We start from the raw sequence: 18,635 nt of genomic DNA, 5'->3' as shown, positions 1-18,635 counted from the left end.
CTCCTCTTTGGAATAACGGAGAGCAAAATACACTTACTCACTTCTTACTGATGGCAAATGCATGCTCAGCTCAGTTTTACTTATTTGGGAACTGAAGCCCTTTTCATCAGATAGCTTTGATAAAAAACAAACCAATTCTAAAACCCAATCAAGAGAAATTTCTGAAAACTTTCATTTTGAAATGTACCCACGTTTAATGAGGAATCAGCCCCCTGCCTTAAAACTTGTAGGGTTAAACTAAGTGCTTTATCCTATTAATTTCAAGGCTGAAGAAAAGCATCCTTGAAGCAGCACCCCCTGAGCTCTCCCTCAAAGGTGGAGAGAAGTCCCTGATGGGATTTCTGAAATCGCATAGCAACACGACTGCCCGAGACGCCAACGAAGCATTAAGTTCATTCCTAAATCATCCGCACATTTCCCTCTGACATTATTTAAAATGTCACTTCCCAGGCACTTCAAAGTTCCCAAGCACTTCAGCTCTCTGAAGTGAGTTACAAAGCTGATGTACTCAGCTGGAGTATTTGAGGATATTTGGCTCCAGAAATTGCCAGGCAGTTCTGCAGATTCACGTGCACCGTGAGGCCTTCTCATGGCTCCTCACGCCGCAGAGAATCCGTATAACCCAAGCCAAGACGCCTCACACGTGACCCAAGGAACCCACTGAAAACCTGGAGGGCTGCTCGTGGGAAACGCGGAGTTTGCAGCAATACCCGTGGCAGAATCCCCGGGACCGCTCAGCCTGAGGACAGCTATAAGCCATGTTAAAAAAAAGGATCCCAAAAATGAACAAGAAGTGGCCGTAATGGACACGAATTGAGTTTCTCACACTAATGTGACTGAGTCCAATCCAAGTTATCTTTCCTGTTATAGTTATTTAAAAAAAAATCATCTCCTTATACGAATGTCCAAAGAAATAAAAGTAATTATCAATAAATGAATTTCTGTACCCTTCTATGCTCTCATGTCCACGCTGAAGCACAAAATATCCATAGGGAAACCTCTAAGGTTAGACTCTTGCCTAAGAGGAACAAGGGAATATAGAGGTACTTACACAGTGCCTAGATCTCACATTTTTCTCTTTGATTGTTCTTTCGAGTTTCCCCGTGTTACAACAAGATACTAAAGGAAAACAAAAACCCAAGCTTGAAAAGGGTAAATATTTTTCCCTGTTCTTTGCTATGAAGACAATTGTATTTTCCACATGGGGGCTAAAATATAACATGTTATCTGAATATATGAATAAAAAAAATAGAGTAATTTAGGCATATAAAAAAGAAGCCTCTTTAATGAAACCAGTCAGTCAAAATCGACACATCCCAATGGATTGAAACCAGTTTTCAGTAGGAAAATTTATATGAGTTCTGACAAGAAGTTCTGAGCAAAGGAGAGAYAGACTCATCCCTGCCAAAACTACCAAGAGAAACATAATGCAGCACTAAGGCCCCATGAGCACTATCTGGTGGGCACCGGGGCCCTCCCCGGAGTCCCATTTCACTCTCCGGATTCTCTACCCATGTCCCTTTCTTTCCCCATCATTCCTAATGCAGGAGCAAAACACTCTTCATTCCACTGTGCAGCAGTAAAATGGACTAAAATCCCCCTTTCTCTCTTACAACACGTTGAGCTGCACAGTAGTGCCTGGGACTGCTGCAACTCATGTGATTTATCACTCCCACTTAGGAGAAATTGGTGGAGTAGGACATTGTTACTGCTCTAATTTGGTCTTGATTCTTTGGCACTTGGCATTTGAGAGTTTGTGCTCGATTTTTGCCCATAAACCTGATCCTAGCTCTTGGGTATTTCATATGGATGCTCCATTCCCTCAGAGAGCAATGCACTGGGAAGAGGTTGCTCTTTACATCTCCTGTAGTAGTTGTCCTGCTCTGCATAAATATGTGATCCCTAGAAGCAGTCCTTGACATCCTCATTTACCTGTGGCTCCATCCCCCAGGCTGCAGACTCAGTCTCTCTCTGGCTGCTTTATTTGGCATTTGGTATCGAACGCTCACTGGCCCAGAGAAACTGCCTGGGGACAGGGCTGAGCCCAAGGCTGAGATTTAGATCTGCTTCCCTTCTGACTGAGGAAGACCAAACCTTGGCAACTTCTCCAGATGGGAGGCCACTGATAATCCTGAGTCCATGTCTCTCTCCTTTTCCAGTCTCATTTTCAAGCAGCATGCTTAATTCAGGAGCAAAAGAGCAATTTTTCTCAGCTCGTGCACTTTAGAAATATACTCTTGAAAAGCCTAGTATGTACAATTAYAGCAAAAGCATTCCCCTGCTTTCCGTTAGACTCAAATCGGCATTTAATTTAACTTCGCAGCTAAATACAAGGGCATTTTCAAGTAAGTGACTGCTCTCTACTAGCACTAGCTTCACTGCAGTAACATGCACCTTCCCAACAATCCCTAGCTCAAATGAAATTTCACTGAAATCCCACAGAAGACGTGCAGAAGCCGGTGGAACGCAGAGCACTGGTCATGGTATCCCCACATACCACCAAGGGCTGAATACAGGCAGAAAATGAGGCTCTTCAGCAGCTTTACAGCACATTTTTAAGCACTGTGCTGAACTGCAACAGCAGTGCCCGTCAAGTAAGGCACTGAACCACATTTTTACCTTTAGTACTAAGTAGTTCATCTCATTTCCAGCAGACTACTTGCGTATTTCAGGTAGCTTTAAGGAGAATAACACCTTAATAGAGAGCTAAATTTACCTTTTCTATCAACACCAGAGGCAAAGCTTTCAGACTCAGCAACATTTCAACTCCCTAAAAAACACACCATCAATAACGTCGCTGAAAATTGCAAGTGTGTCTTTCAGTCACATCATAAATTGCATGTCAGCCTTTAGAAATAGCTGAAACAACCTTGCAGCAGTTAAGTGCTGGGTTCTCTTAATTCCCTACCTTTGATGCCGATCACAAAGCGAAGGGGTGAACCTATCATTTACCTCGAGCAGCTCACCGTGAAGCAACCCAAGACGAAAATGCTTTGCCTGCTCTTGGTTCTTAAATAATGTTAAATAATGTTAGTTAATTGAGGTCATCGGAGCCGTCTAACTTCTCTTTTCACTCAATAAAGCAGAAAGGAAAAAGAAATTCAAGACGGGAACGGTTTTTAGCTTGGTAAGAAGAGACAGCAGATTCTCCCGGAGGGAGTCCAAATAGATAGGTAAAACATGTCACTTCTTGATCAGTGAGAAAAAAAGTGGAAGATCTGATACCAAAGCAATACTGCTACTAGAATCCACAGTTCTTCCTCAGATCAGGAGGAAAGAGCAGCAGTTATTTTACTGGAAAAAAAAAAAACAAAGAAGTGCAGTACAATTTCCTCAGCTCTGAGCAAATCTAACGATGATAAAATGTCCCAAGCAGCCCCCAATGTGCAGCACACCGGTCTGCATGTGCTGCCTGTGCCAGGAGCACTGGCAGGAGGAGGGAGCCCCACAGCTGCTCTGCCAGGCAGGATGCTCAAAGGCCTCTCTCACGTTCAAACGCCTGAGCTAGGGATACTGCAATAACTCCTACAGGTTTTAATGTTGGATATGTTCATAAACTTTACGTTTTAATACATCCTTACACTACACAAAGAATATATTCTTCCCTTCTTAATGTTAAAAAGAAAAGCAGCTGTAACTTGAAAGCTTTGAGGACAAACCCATTCTCAATTACAGCAGACGCTGGAAGAAGCAGGAGAACAGCCTATTTCCATGGTGGCATCGAGATATCAGAGGACTCCTCCAAGCAACCAGCTCTGCTCTGTTCGCCTGTTTGGTAGAAGGGTATTCAGAGGAACGGTAGCTTTTATTCCAACAGTGTAGATAGCAGTACCTCACCAAAATTTAAATGTCAAAGAACACACACACTTAAATGTCAGCTACCAACAGACAAATGCCAAGAGACAAATGTCAGAAATACTCCCTTGTCTCCCCCTGAATATATCTGTATCTGCACAAACCCAGGCCACAACAGGATACGTAGAAGCCAGTTTTCCTGCAGTGCCCTCAGGACATCTGCAGCACCTCSTGTCAATAAACCCTGGATCTGGCACGGATCTGGCTGCGTTATTCCAAGCACCATGTGCTTGGCTTGAGCTGCTTGTTGCCTGCAAGGTGTTGGAGCCCAATGCTAGTTGGACCTGAAACTTCCAGGGAAAAATCTCCCACACAAAGAAACACGCTACTTGGAGCAATCCTGCTGCTCCAGTTGCTAATTCCACACCTGGGTCAAGGTCCGCGTCCCCCACTGGATTTGCCTGCGATTGCTCTGTTTTAAGAGGTGCCTGCAAAAGTTGCAAGGGAGACTTCCCAGTCGTTCCTGGTAGCTACAGCTTTTATTATATTTATACCTACAATATTCCTTGATTTTATTCTGATTAGTTCCTTTTAAAATCCTGTAAGCCTGGGACAACAGATGAACTTTTCAGAWGTAGTTGAATGACTCAGGAACCCAAACAGTAGTGATTTTGAGCAGGATTTGGACTCTTGAGAAATTGAGTGCTTTTAAAAATTTKACTTGCTTTAATTAAAATCAATTGATTGATTCCTTGGGGAAAAACAAATAAATTTTTACACACTTGACTTGGTGTGAACGTTTCATCCCAATGACTTGAATGGGTCTTTTGTCATGATTTCACCCTTCATTATCTCCTACAAAAGTACTCTGGCAACACCTTAATTAAAGATGATGTATTTGTTTAGAAATTTCACTCTGCTAATTGCAGCTGCTTCCACTAGAGTTGAGAAATAAAAAGTTAGGTAGTTCCTGACACTTAGGACCACTAAATGCATGGAAATTTGAAGTGCACTTTAATTAGAGCGTTGCTAAYAAAAMAAAAAAAAAGATGTGACTTCTGTAATTATTGTGATTTGCTTCCAACCCTAGTGGTTCAAAAATTGAACTAAAACTTAATCAAAGTTAAAATGTGAACTTCATTCAAAAGAGTAAACCTGATGTTTTCACCTGAAAAAGAAATATCTTTTTCCTCTTTCTCTAAATATCCTGGGTCTCTACATTGTATTTTGGGTCTTTGACTTTCTACCTAAATAACTTTTTTTCTTCCTTTTTAAAAATCCATCTATTACTTATTAAAATTAAAATATTTAACTGGAATTACTTTGACTTCTTAGGGTTTCCTCTGAATCACTGAAYGCTGTTTAGAGAAGAAAAAGAAACAGATTAAATCTGTTCTGCYCTGGAGAATTCTTTCTTTTTAATCATATTCAGAGCCGCACATGAAAGTCTACGGATGGGCAGCTAGTTTGGAGCCTTCAAAAGGGGGTTCTTTATATATTTTTCATAAACTATTTTTAGTGTTCATTTCACTATACAAGTTAAAAAGAAGCAATCAAATAAATATATATTTTCAGTATATTACTTTTTTTAAACTTGCTTTTATTCCAAGTAAGGTCTTGGGGCAATAGATTTCACACACTAATTGAATTCTGTGTTTCTATTCTGTTTTCTTTGACCAATTTCAAGTTATTTCCTGTCAAAGTCACTGAACTTCTCTTTGCTCTTGTACTATAAGAAAGAAACATAAAGATTTGAAATGCCTGTAATATTTCACTGTTTTGTACACCTTCTGCATGCCCATACCCACACTCTATAGTATACATACACATACAAACTATATCACAGTTGAAATCTTCACTATAAAGTAAACCATAAGAAAAGAGAGAGAAAAACTTGGTAATCTTCCTACAGCAGGAAGAAAAAAAAMCCTCAAGAGTTTGGGGACACTTGAACCTTCTTATTTAATCTCTGTCTCTTTTGGGAGCACTTACCTGTTAGCACAGAAGGCATGGAACCAAACAAGACAYTGCATCACACAGGGACACTGACACATGCACCCAGGTTACATACATCAAAATAACCTTCTCTATCATTTATTTTGACACAATCACTTCACATTCCTCGCTCACAAGGATTATCCTCAGGATTGGCTTACAGGAGAACTGTCTTGGAATTGCTGGATGAGAATTGCTCTTGAACAAGTTTATGGGTTTTCTGTGTTTCTAAAAGGTACTTTGTGATTTCTGCTGCTTTTACCTTCTCAGAAGGTAAGCCAGCAACACTAAGTTAAGGACACACTGTGCAAACAGTGATCTGCTCTCACCATTCTTCATACAGGACTTACCTTTATGGAATTGTAGCAAAATTTAAATGCAAAGCAGAAGATGCTAACCTCAGAGATCACTGCAATTTATACAATTTGCCCAAATAAACTAAATGCAAGTTTTCAGACTGTCTGGCAAGCAGGACCTAACATTGGGCCTGTTATGTAGAAGCTCATTTCTACTAATGCATTCCTTACGTACTGCCTGAAAGTGCAAGATCACAGAATTTAGGTATGCTTCATTTTGCAACTATTTTCTTTGCATCAAGTGGAAATCTGGTCCTCTAAATGTGTTTTTACGTATAATTTGTTATTTTGCAAACATAGTTGCAGATATTACCAAAAAAAAAAAGTCTACCAAATCTACATACTGTGTATGATGAAAAACACTTTGATCAACACCAGCTACTGCAAGACTGCTTTGCAATTAAAAAAAAATGCAGTTAAAAATGTAAAGAAAAGTCTCTTGTTTAAACATATGTATCCTCACCTTGCGGACTCCTCTGCCAAGATCTTCTCCATAATTGGTCCCCAGAATTTCAAAGTGAACATTGGGATTCCCCCCATTTTCTGCAAATTCGAGTTCTCCAGTCAAGCCGTTTACTCCACCCTAGGGGAAAAAAAAGAACAGACTGAATATACAGAAGCAGTCAATCTCTGTTTTTTTTTCAACCCAAGTATTTAACAAATGCAGAATATGTACGTAACTACCAGAATTAAAACAGTTTTGCAGAGATATCATTTGTCTAACCATTCAGAATCCAAAATTGTCTCTGTATTGCTTAAGGATCCCACCAACGAATCAAATCCAACAATGCTGAACAGGTATCAAACAAGCAACAACTACGCCCCACGTTTYTGCATTAGTTTTGCATCAATCTGCAATCAGCAGAGAAGATGAGAGGGCTGCCTGGCTGAGTAGAGGTTTGTCCATTTTTCCTTCACAAGTTTTCGAGCCCCACGAATTCACCAGAGCAGCAGCAGTGCAGAGCAGGTTCCCAAGCTCGCTTTTGCTTTGTTAATTGTAGGTGGAGGCGGTGGGAATTGCAAAGAGGAAAGAGTGAATATTCACGATGAAGCACCGGAGATGAAAAGGCTACACACGCCACAGCAATGTGCTAAGTGTATCCCAGGGCTAATCCAACATGACACACAACCCAGCTTTGTACACAAASGGGGATGCCTTGGAACAGTAAAGGGCAACAAAGCCAAGGGAAATGTAGATAGTTAAAATGTTAAGCCTTAGAAAAAAAATCACTCCGTTTTCAGGTTCAGATAAAAAATGAGACTGTTAATCCACTTCACTCAAAAATACTACGTATGTTTTAAATATGCACAGGACAATTTCCGTCTCTGCAGTAAAACCATTATAAAAACTACAACAGGGTATTAACATGGCATAGCCATGCTTTAAAAAGGATGAGACTGGTGCGGTTCTGAGGGCTCTTCCAGCTCAAGTTGGATCATTTGGATGGCAGAGCTTCACGAGAGCCACCCGGCACGCGGAGTGCCTCGCTAGGCACCAACCTCTTGCTGAATCCCCATCTACCAAGCTGGGGTGTCCCATCTTCTGCAGCTCTGCAATGCCAGCCCGTGTTAGTGTGAAACAGAGCAAGTGCTGGCCTTTTATWAAACATTAATATGTTTATAATAAAGGAAATTGCGCAGAGAGAGACCTTCAAACCTTCTAAGGGGCTAGGACCGTCAAGGAAACCTTTTCAACATAAATATTTTATGATATGCTCTTTTCAACCTAAAACAAGAAAATACTTAGCATTTGTGTATCTTTAACCTCTTAAATTATCTCTACTTTTCAGCTGAGGCGCTGGAGTAAGAAAGAGAAGGGTAACCTGCTGTGCAAGGGTCCATCTAAGGGTGTCGTGCAGGCTGGTGCTGGGCCACGGCAGCCTCGGCGCGAGCCAGCCAGCCCAGYGCAACACACAGCACTACCCGGGGCACAGCAGGAAGGTTTCCTRTTAGCCTGGGCACAAACCTGTAAAGATGACACTTGGCAGGCTTACAGGTTGGAGCTGGGCCAGCCTCGGGTGGTTCAGAGGGCAGRTAAAGTGAGTTTTTGCCTACCTGTAAAGTCAGGCAAATGCATTCCYGGCTGGAGCAATGGGTTTCAGGAATACAAAGCAGACTCCTGGTAACTTAAGGCTCACTTCACCCTAGTCACTGACCAGAAATAAAACCGTGCTGCACACACCTTATGTTGTTATTAAGCAGCCTCACAGTGACACAGTATTTCTGATAACCTTTCACAAATCCATATTTCAAAGCTTGATCTAAAAACTGTCATAGTCCAGTAGTTCTGGGGATTGAAGAAAAACCTCGAGTGAAGATGCTTTAAATCAGGGAGTTTTATTGGGAAAACTGAAGCAGCTTTATTTTCCCACTTTTGAGTAGCCCTAATAATTGCAGGGCCATGAATATTCAGAGCGGGTGAAAAAAGTAAACTATTCTTGTCATAACAAATACAAAAACTGAGGTTTTCAGTAACATTTGTCCTTATCTGAAGAAATGTCATCAAAACGATTACCCGAAGAAGGATTTAACATCAGTCACATCTGAAGGATTAAAATCTGCTTTCCAAGAAAGAAAAAAAAAAATAATTCTTTGCATGGACGCAATATCTAAGATCTCAGAAAGGGCACCAGGCTTAACCACYGTATTTTGAAATGCAGTATCTACAGCAAAACCTCTGGGTACGTTTGTTCACCTGGCCTTTTCAATGGCTGCTGGGGTTGGGCCAAGACACACGCTAAGCACACGGACTATTTTCCTCCCATCTTAAATCCAGCATTCACCACAACAGAAACTTTTCTTATTCACGTATTGTGGTGATTTCCAAGACATCTCATGCAAGTCTGTCTTTGATTGGAGTTACCTCTCCTCGAGTGTGCTCAGCGTTAGGAGCCCAGGTAACTTCTCTGGGAAGTTTCTCTCGCTGCCCCGTGTAGCATTTCACACGGTGCTTATGTTTCTGCTTACAGCTCTAAGAAGAGTTTTGTGACAGCCCTCCTGTATTTCCCCATAGGCTCTGCACTACCTGGATCCCTGCAAAACGTTTAATTGATTTATTACATAGTGGAAAGAGACCTCGGAGGAAATGGCCATCCGTGACAGTTACGGAACCAGCAACTTCCTGATGAAATCTCTCAGAGTCATCGCGACGTTAATTAAGATAATGGGTAAGAGGCAGAAATATCTCCCTCCGTTCAGCTTCCTTAAAGAACCAATACTACTTAGGAGGAGCGCAGGACCGATTTATCATCTCCTTGCTAAAACTCCTCCAAGAGCGAGCCACAARCTCACAATTTCCCGACACATTTAAAGTTGAAGGGTGAAATGTCAGTCGTTAGGACAAAAATGTTTTACTTACGTCTCTGATCACYGCTCTGGGCTTCGCAGAGCTATTATAAAGCTTAGCAATGTAGCTAGAGTCTACTTGGGTCTTGTCTGGGCTGGCAAGACAAACTGCAGTTTATAAACACGTCAGCAGGGCTATACCGCAAGCAAGTCCCTGCACTAAGTGCTATTTACCCAGCAGTCAGGAGCTCACATGGGAACATCAGCTTGCCAAGCATCAGGTATAAAATATTCCACTGCTTCTCACTGCGCCTTTTCAAATGGCCCTTTTTTTGCAAAATACAGTGCTGCTGATGCACGAGCTATTTTGCCATTAAGGAAAAAGCCGTGGCTATAAGCAGAATAACTCCTCTAAGCAYGGGCTGTGAGCATTTTGTGTTCTTTGACAACGTTTTCAGTACCAAATTTGCTCRGTTTACAACTCAAAATAGCATTTTCAACTGGCAGCCAGGAAATCTATTATCTGAGAAACAATTTGATATCTGTTTCATACATCATCACTGAACATCACTGACAATAACGCTGAGATCAGAACTGCCCGTGATTCATGGAGCAGCATAAGGTACAGCTCATTTTGCAAGCACAAATAGGCTCTAGGCTGCTGCTAGCCCTAGAGTTTGCTCTTTATCAATGAGCAAAACAAAAGAGACTCACTGGGAAGAGATCCAGTGGCCTGAAAGAAGATGCAGGTGAAAACTGGATGTCATTTTTTGGAGCTGATCCTCCATATAACCACATTTGTTTTGATTAGTTTTTCTAATGGTGGAATTGCTTTCCAGTAATGGTTATTTCTTTCACGGCGAGGCAGAWACCTGCAACTGCACATGTGTGTTTGGGGACAGCTCCTCCTGAAGCAGTGAGTGCAGGATTCTCTGGGGAAGTCGGCCAAATTCATCAGCACGACCGCGCTTCCTGAGGAATTCAATTAGTCACTTGTATAATGGATAGGAGCAGACACTAATTCTTATTGATAAAAGCGGGYTTGGAATGATTTTCAGGGCTTGTCAAATCAGATGAATTCACAYGGAACAACAAATCTTGGAGCTGTTGGTAAAAATAACGACCTAGAAATCACATGTTCCGCAGTGAAAACCAGCAAAGGACGGCAGGGATGATTCAAAGGGCTATTCTATTACTTCAAGAACAGGTAACAAACCTGGTTGGAGCTGCACACACCAGGAACTTCCCTGGCATTTGTGTTAATCCCAGCTTTGCAAGTTGCATTTGCTCCTGCAAATTTCTTCATTCATCTTTTTTCTTCAAATTTCAGGGGAAGGCATTGCCTTCAGCGCTGCACAGCTCTTCTGTGAGTGACCACAAGACTAATTTGCTTTATTAATMATAAGATTTCAGAACGTGGGAAATGGAACAAGATGAACTTAAGCTGCTCAGGACCACGTGGCCAAAAATTCAATAAACTCCACGGACTAAGATGCAAGACGGCAAAATAGTGACAAGCAGCAGCTTGAAGGATGTTTTGAGGACAGCAGCAGTCTCACGTCCACAAATGTCCCACAAATGTCCCACAAATGTTTATGATGAAAATATTCAGCAGTCCCTTTCACAGCGCACCTAAATTTAGAGATGCTGGCAGGGCTGATGGAGTTCGCTCAAAACTCGAGCTTGGAAAGTAAACTCAAATTGTCATTTGGAAGTAGTTATTCTGACTTGGCCGGCTCAGGCAGCTCCATTTGGATTTGAGTAAGGAGCAACAGCCTTTGGTTTGCTCATGCAAACGTGCGCAATAGCATTTGCAAGGAGCAAGTTGATAAGAAAGCCCTGGAATCAGCCTTGCTGTAAATGTACCTGGAAATACACGGAGTGGAAAATGTGCACTGGAAGCCACTCTGAGAGCCTAAGCACAATGTAACTGAAAGCTGCAGAAAGCTGAAACCTGCCCCCAAATAAGAACTGCACCCCAGAACTGCAGGCTCATAACTTGCAACTATCAGAACTGGAACTCGGGCCAGTGTTTGGAGAAAGCTTCCAACTGCTCTGCTGGAGCTAATGCAGACTGGACCCAGAACTGGGGGAAAATCATGAGCCGCCTGCCTAAGAGCCGCTGAAGTCCCTGCTTCCTGCCTGCATCACTTCTGGTGCAGTTAAGGGCCTAATGCAGAAGAGCAACTTCTTGAGCAGTATTTTAAATTATTTTTATGTCCTTTTAATGGAATCCTTAAATAAAGCACTTCAAAAAGGAGAAAAAAAAAGAAAAAAACCAACAAAGACTACCACGTCTTTTTATATTTACAGTGCACACACTGGCAGCACTTTAAATGTAAATCTGCTTTAGCAGAAAGTACATTGAGACAAATGAGAAGGCTCTTTTATGAGGGACATCAATAACGTAAAGAGACCAAATGGGCTGAATGGAATAATTTATGTAGAAACAGTAAACTACCAAGCTATGTACATTTTACCTAAATACYGACCTGCAAGGCTGGGCTAATTGTGGCAGTTGTCAATATCATGACAGAAGGGGAATAAGGAGTAAAAATATCATTAAATGCTGAAGAGGAAGAAAAACTGCTTGGGCACAAGCATGATTAGGGTATGAAATAATATTCACAGGGAAGTAGCGGGTAATTCATCTACCCAGTTTAATGTTAGACAAAAGAGTCTCSTATAGGGAACAGTTTTGCCACGGCAGCACATAGATGAGATGCCTCCACAGAGCTCTCATTTCTGTGAGCCCCATACAAACGTTTATAGCAGGGCAACAAGACATTTGACAGAATATCAGCTGGATATAACTGCCCTTTYTTTTGTTTGTTTGCTTTTAATAATATCCTACTCAGTGAACAATCATTTATTTATAACAGAAAATGCTTCAGGAAAGAAAAATTCTTTGCTCTACTCCTTAACCTGTGCTACATTTGCAACATGATATTTGTACTTGAAATTTCTACCAGTTTGATAATAAACAGACTCAATTAATGAACTTGAAATATGCTCCTTGTGACATGGAAAAGAAATAAACMACATGAAAGAGTGTTTTCATTCTGAAGACTTCAAGCTACTGCTTTTGACACTGCTGGTACCGACAAGAATAACCCGGATCTCAACGGGAAACACCACCTTAACGCAATTAACTTGGAAGGAAGCAGAGGGGCCGGGTACCTTCTTGATGGTGTCCAGCATGGAGCGTCCTCCCTGCCAGGGCTTSGAGTTCTTCCTGATGCAGGTCAGGCTGGCCATGCTGTGCCACTTTCTGTCCTCCAGCTTCTTGTGGAAGGCGTTGGCCAGCAGCAGCACCGTGTCGTAGATGTACAGGTTGGAGATCTGCAAGGAAGGAAAACGTGGGGATTAGCAGGTTACTTGTGCTGCCCGGCCAGACAGAATTTATCTTTTTTTTTTTTTTTTTTTTTTTACTTCAGCCAAAACTTGCTGAAAATGGCTTGTTTGGGAGTCAAAAAATCAGTTGTTTACCACTAACACCAGCCTGGGAGGGTAACACTACAGCCAGCGGGTACAGACAAGCTGCACACGTGAAGTGCAGCCAGTCCCATCACTCGCACGGTTCCACTTCCAGGATTAAAAGCCCAGCTTGTCTATTTAAATGGACTTCCATGAGCTCATCTACTTGAACAGACTTCCTTTAGACAGAAGGAGTTGTGAGGAACTTGCAGTTTCTCGGGCAGTCACACACCATGCATTGCTGCTGCATGTGTGTGCTTCACAGGCAGCACGCTGACACACAAAGGGTGTGAGGAGGGTCCAGTTTAGCATCAGCTAAGGGAAAGGTTCGGCTCGGGGAAACAAAGAAGCCTGTCTGCCCATTCCACTGAGCCCATTACCTTTTCTATATGTGTACGTTTAAACACATGCAGTACAAAGTTGGATGTGACACACGCGGTTCAGGGCAAAGCAACACAAGTGCATCATCACAAATGCTTCCAAAAAATAATCTAAAAGAGCAGCCTTTTTTTCCACTCGTGTCCCAAAATGCCAGAAACGTTTAAGCTGCTAACAGCACCGTAAATAGAACCACAGGTGCTTGGAAAGCAAAATGACACTCAGAAACGAGAGGGACCCTTGGGGATATTATTTTTGGGTAACCAGCGGGTCACGGGAAGCCCCGGGGCTTGCAGCTATCCACGCAAGCCCCTTGGCCTCAGCTGTACTGTGAAGGGGAGTGGGAGGGCTGCGAGCCCCTGAAAACTAATTAGCTAGCAGCAATTTGCTAATTGAGGCAGGCTGGCTGCCCCCTTTATTTATTTTTCTTTCTTTTTCCCCTCCATCAGTCATAGGCTTGCCAAAGACCCAGATTTGAGGAATATGTTCAATGCTCCATGCAAGGGCTCCTCTGTGCAGATGGTCTACTCAAAACCTTAAAAGGAGGATGTCTATAATAAGAAATCATGCCAGCTCTAGGGAGAATGCCCTTATTCTGCCTCATGAAAACACCCAAACACTGGGCAAGTCCTGCAGGAATTGGGAGCAGGGAGAGGCCAGGAAGCACAGTAATTCCGAGGAATTCCACGGCAAGCCCACACACCACCCTCCAAAACAGAAGTGTCTCYTCCTGCCAAATTACTCCTTACAATGCAGGTGTTTATTGTATATTTTGATTTTCTTGCATAAACCCCATCTTTTGTGCTGGCTTTGACTACGCCACCTGCAACCTGCTCTTTACGATTCTCTGGGAAAGCTCTTGCTGCAATTTCTTCCCTCACCAGCATCCAGGGAAGAGTTCATCTGTCTCCAGAGAATGTCCTTGGGCATTTCGCCTCCTACATTTTATTTAAGGAGATCTAATGGTCTGCCCCTCTCCCTCCCAGGAAACTCCTGGGATTCCCTAGTGCTGAGCTACTGACCCTATTTGTCTTTTTCTTTGAACAGCAACAATCTTGACTCCCTTTTTTTTCCCCGGAAGATGGATTTTCCTTCTTACTCGAGCTTTCCCGCCAAGCCCAGTGGTTCTGAATACTCTCATTCGCCAAGCTGGTCGTGTAACACAGGACCTAACTAAGTTAACTAACTTCCTGCAAGGGTAGGGCTCGGAATCGCTGTGATTTGCGGCAGAGATCGAGCTCCAGATCCATGCACCACTTGACAAATAATGCAGTTGATCTACCTACATATTCCCTACACCTACAAATAATTCCAAGAATTTGGCTACCACAGTATTTTCCCACAGAAGCCTGCCCCAAGAGAACATTCATTCCAGGGGGAAAGAAGGAATTATTGCAGCTCTGGGACACCCGAGGTCATTTTACATAACCAAAATGAAAGGAGAGCGCAGTGGCAATATGGGCACTAATGAGACTAAATTGGAACATGAAGGGCTGCAGATGCCAAGTCATCATTTCCCAGCAAAATGACATTGCTCTCAAGGTGGCTTCCACAACCTAATAGCACGGGAACAGAGAGCTGTTGTCACAGCTCATGAGGAAGGATGCACCCGCTAATCTAAGAGTAATAGAGCTGCGCCTTCATCAGGCATTMATAGCGCTCAGGAGGACAGAGTTCAGCAATTATTAAGCGTTGTTATTCCTTGCCTAATAGTTCAGCTCAGCATTAACAGCAATCAATCACCGATAATACAAAGATAAAGACACTACAATTAATTTCTGCTTGTGAAACTCACCCTTCCCTTTCACTGCCAGGCTTGTGCGTCATTAATAACCACCCCAGGGGCTGCAACTTAAACTTACTTTGCACTTTTACTCCTTTCCCATGTAAATTTACACGCTGAATATAACTCAATAATGCCAGATAGTGGCAACATTACCTTGAGAAATTAACTMAAGTTAACCTAAATGAACTTTATTTTATTTTTCTAAGAAATCTGAAGCAAGATATTAGTAAATAGATTAAGTATGTGTAATTAATATGGATTAAATATGCTTCTTCTCAATACGATTTGACTAGTTTTCAGCTTTGTTTTAGCTGAGTTTTTAGCCTAAAGGATAACAGCAATAAAAACTTCTAGTAATCCAACTTCTAACTTCTCTTGCCTTTTAGGAAGGGTCTCTAAAGCAACATACATTGTTTTGACAAGGTCTATCCTATAGACACAACAAATAATTGTCACAAAACCTTTCCCAGTGTTGTAATTAAGATGCTTAAAATTCAATTCAATTCCAAAATTAAAATGTTAATTACTCCCATAGCCTTTAGGTGGAGTAATTTAGAAAAAGAAAAAAAATCCACTTTAACAATTTCCAGAGAATATTTCTGATTGGTCACACTTTGATACCATAAAAAAATTATTTAAAAAATACCATTTTCTATTTATAAACTGCTCCTGGAACAGAAGTTAATTTATAATATTGTTGGGAAGAACGAAGGAGGAGYGAAGGAGCCCCATAGGTGCTCCAAGGCACGGGCGTCACCAGGGGAAGCTGCATCCAGCTTGCTCTGCCTTTCTCCACGGAGCGCAGTCCCACTCTGCTCCTTTTCCTGAGGAAAAAGAGCACACGGCAACTTGGCCGCACAGAGCAGTTAAACTCATCAAGCCTCCGTTGTTTCGTCGTACTGAAAATTTATGAAAGCTTTCAACAGGAAGATGACAGCTATCCAAGCAGCACTGTGATCAAAACACTTAGGTTAGGACACACAGCCCGCCTCGAGCTGAACTTGCCAATTTGTAGCCAACAAGCTCTTCTACAAAATGGTTTGATTTGGGCTTTTTTTTCCCCCCCCCCCAGAGTGAGTTCAGTATGGCTGAACTGAAAATAAATTAAAACATGAAGCCTCCCATTAAGACCGAGCTCATTTTCGATGCCGCTCTAGTGAGCAGCTCGGCTCGTGCAAACTGCTTGGCTCGATCTCTGGTGGCTGCACATAATCAGCCCCTCCGTTTTCCCCTATTACCCACAGACCATCCAAGCTGCCCCCGGGGACCGCCAGCCGCCCCAGCAGCGCGCTGCAACCCAAGCGTTTGTCACAGYGCCCCAGCAGGCCCTCGAGAAGCGCTCGGCACTCACTGACCCACACAGCCCCGCGTATTTTAGAGCACCAGCCAGCAGCGTGCTGAGGCTGAGGGGTTTTCAGGCCGTCCCAAGTTGTCTGCTGCTCTAGAGGCAAGGAAGCAGCCAGGGATTCTTCCAGCTAACCCGAAACACGGCAGGTCCAGCCACGCTGCTCTTGCTCTCTCTTCCCCTTACACATTTATTCATTTCCATCAAGGACACTCCTTCACATCTACCTGTTTTTCTCCCATTGCCTTCTCTCACTCCCCTCTTTCTTTTGGCTCATGGTTTTCCTGAAGACTGCTGGCTTTGCTGCTCAGCCAGGGACCACTGCCAATACGGTCTTCTTTCTGCAAGTCTGTATATGACCGTGCCAAAGAACCAGTGTAAAAAYCAATATTTTCATCGAATTTGGCAATCCTGGTTCAGCATAACTTGGCCATGACTAAGCCCAACCAGACATCCTAAGAGAGAGAAGACTGGCTCTTGAAAAAATGCATGYAAGTTTGATAGGAGAGTGACCATGATTAGTTTCTGATTTCATACAGTAGTAGCCCTTCTCATCCATCAGAATTGCTCTCCCTGCCCAAGCATCTTCCCAGTCTCACGATGAACCCTTAAACTACATATTAGCAAGGACGTGAAAAACAAACTTAAGCTCAGCCCTGTTTCCCTCTGGGGAAAAACCTTCGTCATGGAGGAGGACTTTTATGACTTTTCACAGGTGGGAATAGCCCGGTACGGAGCCTACCTCCATGCTCTGGGAGAAGGGGTCCTTCGGATCGCACAGCGAGGAGGAGATGCGGTGGTTGCCACGGAAACAGCGCTGACTGAYGTTCTGGGGGACAGGAAACGTCTGCCGGATGATGGTCAGCCTCCCGATGGACCTGCGCACCAGCTCCTGCACGTCCGCGTCGCTTATCTCCTGCGAGGACAGGGCACAGAACACGTGGACGGGGTGAAAAAGCAGAAGTGAGACCACGGAATTGCAAATGGAAAATCAGCCCAGAGGACCCAGAGACCTGGGGCTGATGCACGGCTGCCGCTCAGCGCTGCACAGAGCACTTAGGAGAACATAAGCAAGCTCGCTGAGATGGTCAACCAACCACACGTATAACACTCCAAAGAAAAAAATATAACTAAATATGTTCATAGGCAAAGCATTAAGCTTAAAGGATTAATTTTAATGGCAGGTTAAAGAAATCAGGAAAGCAGTTCCCTACGTATTAGAAACACGAGGAGCCTGCCAGGCAACAGGGGCTTTGCAGCATTGAAAGATGCAGCCCTCAAATTAGATGGGAAGGAGCGTGGGCTCACGAGCACAGCCATAAAAACTGCAAGGCCCGAGAAATAAGCTACTAAACCTCTCAGTCTCTACAGCTAGAAGACATTTTCCATTATATTGAACCACTGGTTCAAAAACTGCCTTGACCAGACTAGATGAATATTCTTGATGCCCCAAAACATGCTAGGTGAATTTCTAGTATTTTCCCCCCAAAATGAGCTTGACTTCAACAGCTCCATGAGTAGCCTGCACATAAATACTCCTGCATTCAATCAATGCTTACTGAATATTTCTGACTCTCTTTTGTGTGTTTTTAGCTTTTTTTTTCTTGTAGCACATCTGCATTGCTGTGCCTGTAACTAAAAGTCATCTTTTTTCTGCCTCTAGCTGCCTGATCTATATCCGTAACCAAGAACTGAAGAGACATAAGGAGCAARATTTGAGCTCAAATGGTAAAATTTCTCATAAAATGACCATCAAGCTTTTTGAATACACAGAGTTTTAAACGTCAAGACAACTAATCCTGCAATTCTGGCTGTTGCGGAGCTTCAGCTAATATTCTTTAAATAAACCTTTCTGAACTAACTGGTTCAGACATATTGCCACTCATTTAGTTCCTTTAAAGTTCTCAAGATAAACGGCGCAACGTGTGAATTGTAACTTCAACTCTCTTGACTACACTAAAACCCTTTATTCCTCTTCATAGAACGCCAGAGTTTTCAAACCCAACTGTTATGAATGTTCTTTATGAAATATAGATTTTTTGCTGCAAAACAAAAATAACACACAGCATCAGCTGCGTCCAGCGTAATATCTTGTATTTTGGGTCAATTACTCCTTAATGTACCACAGATAATGGTTTCTCTCAGCTTAGGATCCTGTCTTTTTGTTTAATCTGTATTGTTTCTCTAGCTATAACGTAAAATACAAACTGCTGTTTTA

General features: G+C 42.7%; 1 protein-coding gene across 1 annotated transcript in view; it reads right to left on the bottom strand.

Moving 5' to 3' along the window:
- Window positions 1–18,635, bottom strand: part of GRID2 (glutamate ionotropic receptor delta type subunit 2) — a 535,376-nt gene that overhangs the window by 141,534 nt on the left and 375,207 nt on the right. The window contains exons 6-8 of the mRNA XM_026041440.1: window positions 17,160–17,333; window positions 12,612–12,773; window positions 6,610–6,729 (exon numbers count right to left, since the gene is read on the bottom strand). Of these exons, the coding sequence (XP_025897225.1) occupies window positions 6,610–6,729; window positions 12,612–12,773; window positions 17,160–17,333 (456 nt within the window). The remainder of the gene's footprint in view (window positions 1–6,609; window positions 6,730–12,611; window positions 12,774–17,159; window positions 17,334–18,635) is intronic.

The sequence above is a fragment of the Nothoprocta perdicaria genome, unplaced genomic scaffold, assembly GCF_003342845.1.
Source record: "Nothoprocta perdicaria isolate Ctin4 unplaced genomic scaffold, notPer1 scaffold_285, whole genome shotgun sequence".
NCBI lineage: Eukaryota > Metazoa > Chordata > Aves > Tinamiformes > Tinamidae > Nothoprocta > Nothoprocta perdicaria.
Note: the sequence above shows the minus strand (reverse complement) of the source record. Positions and strands in the feature narration are given on the sequence as shown.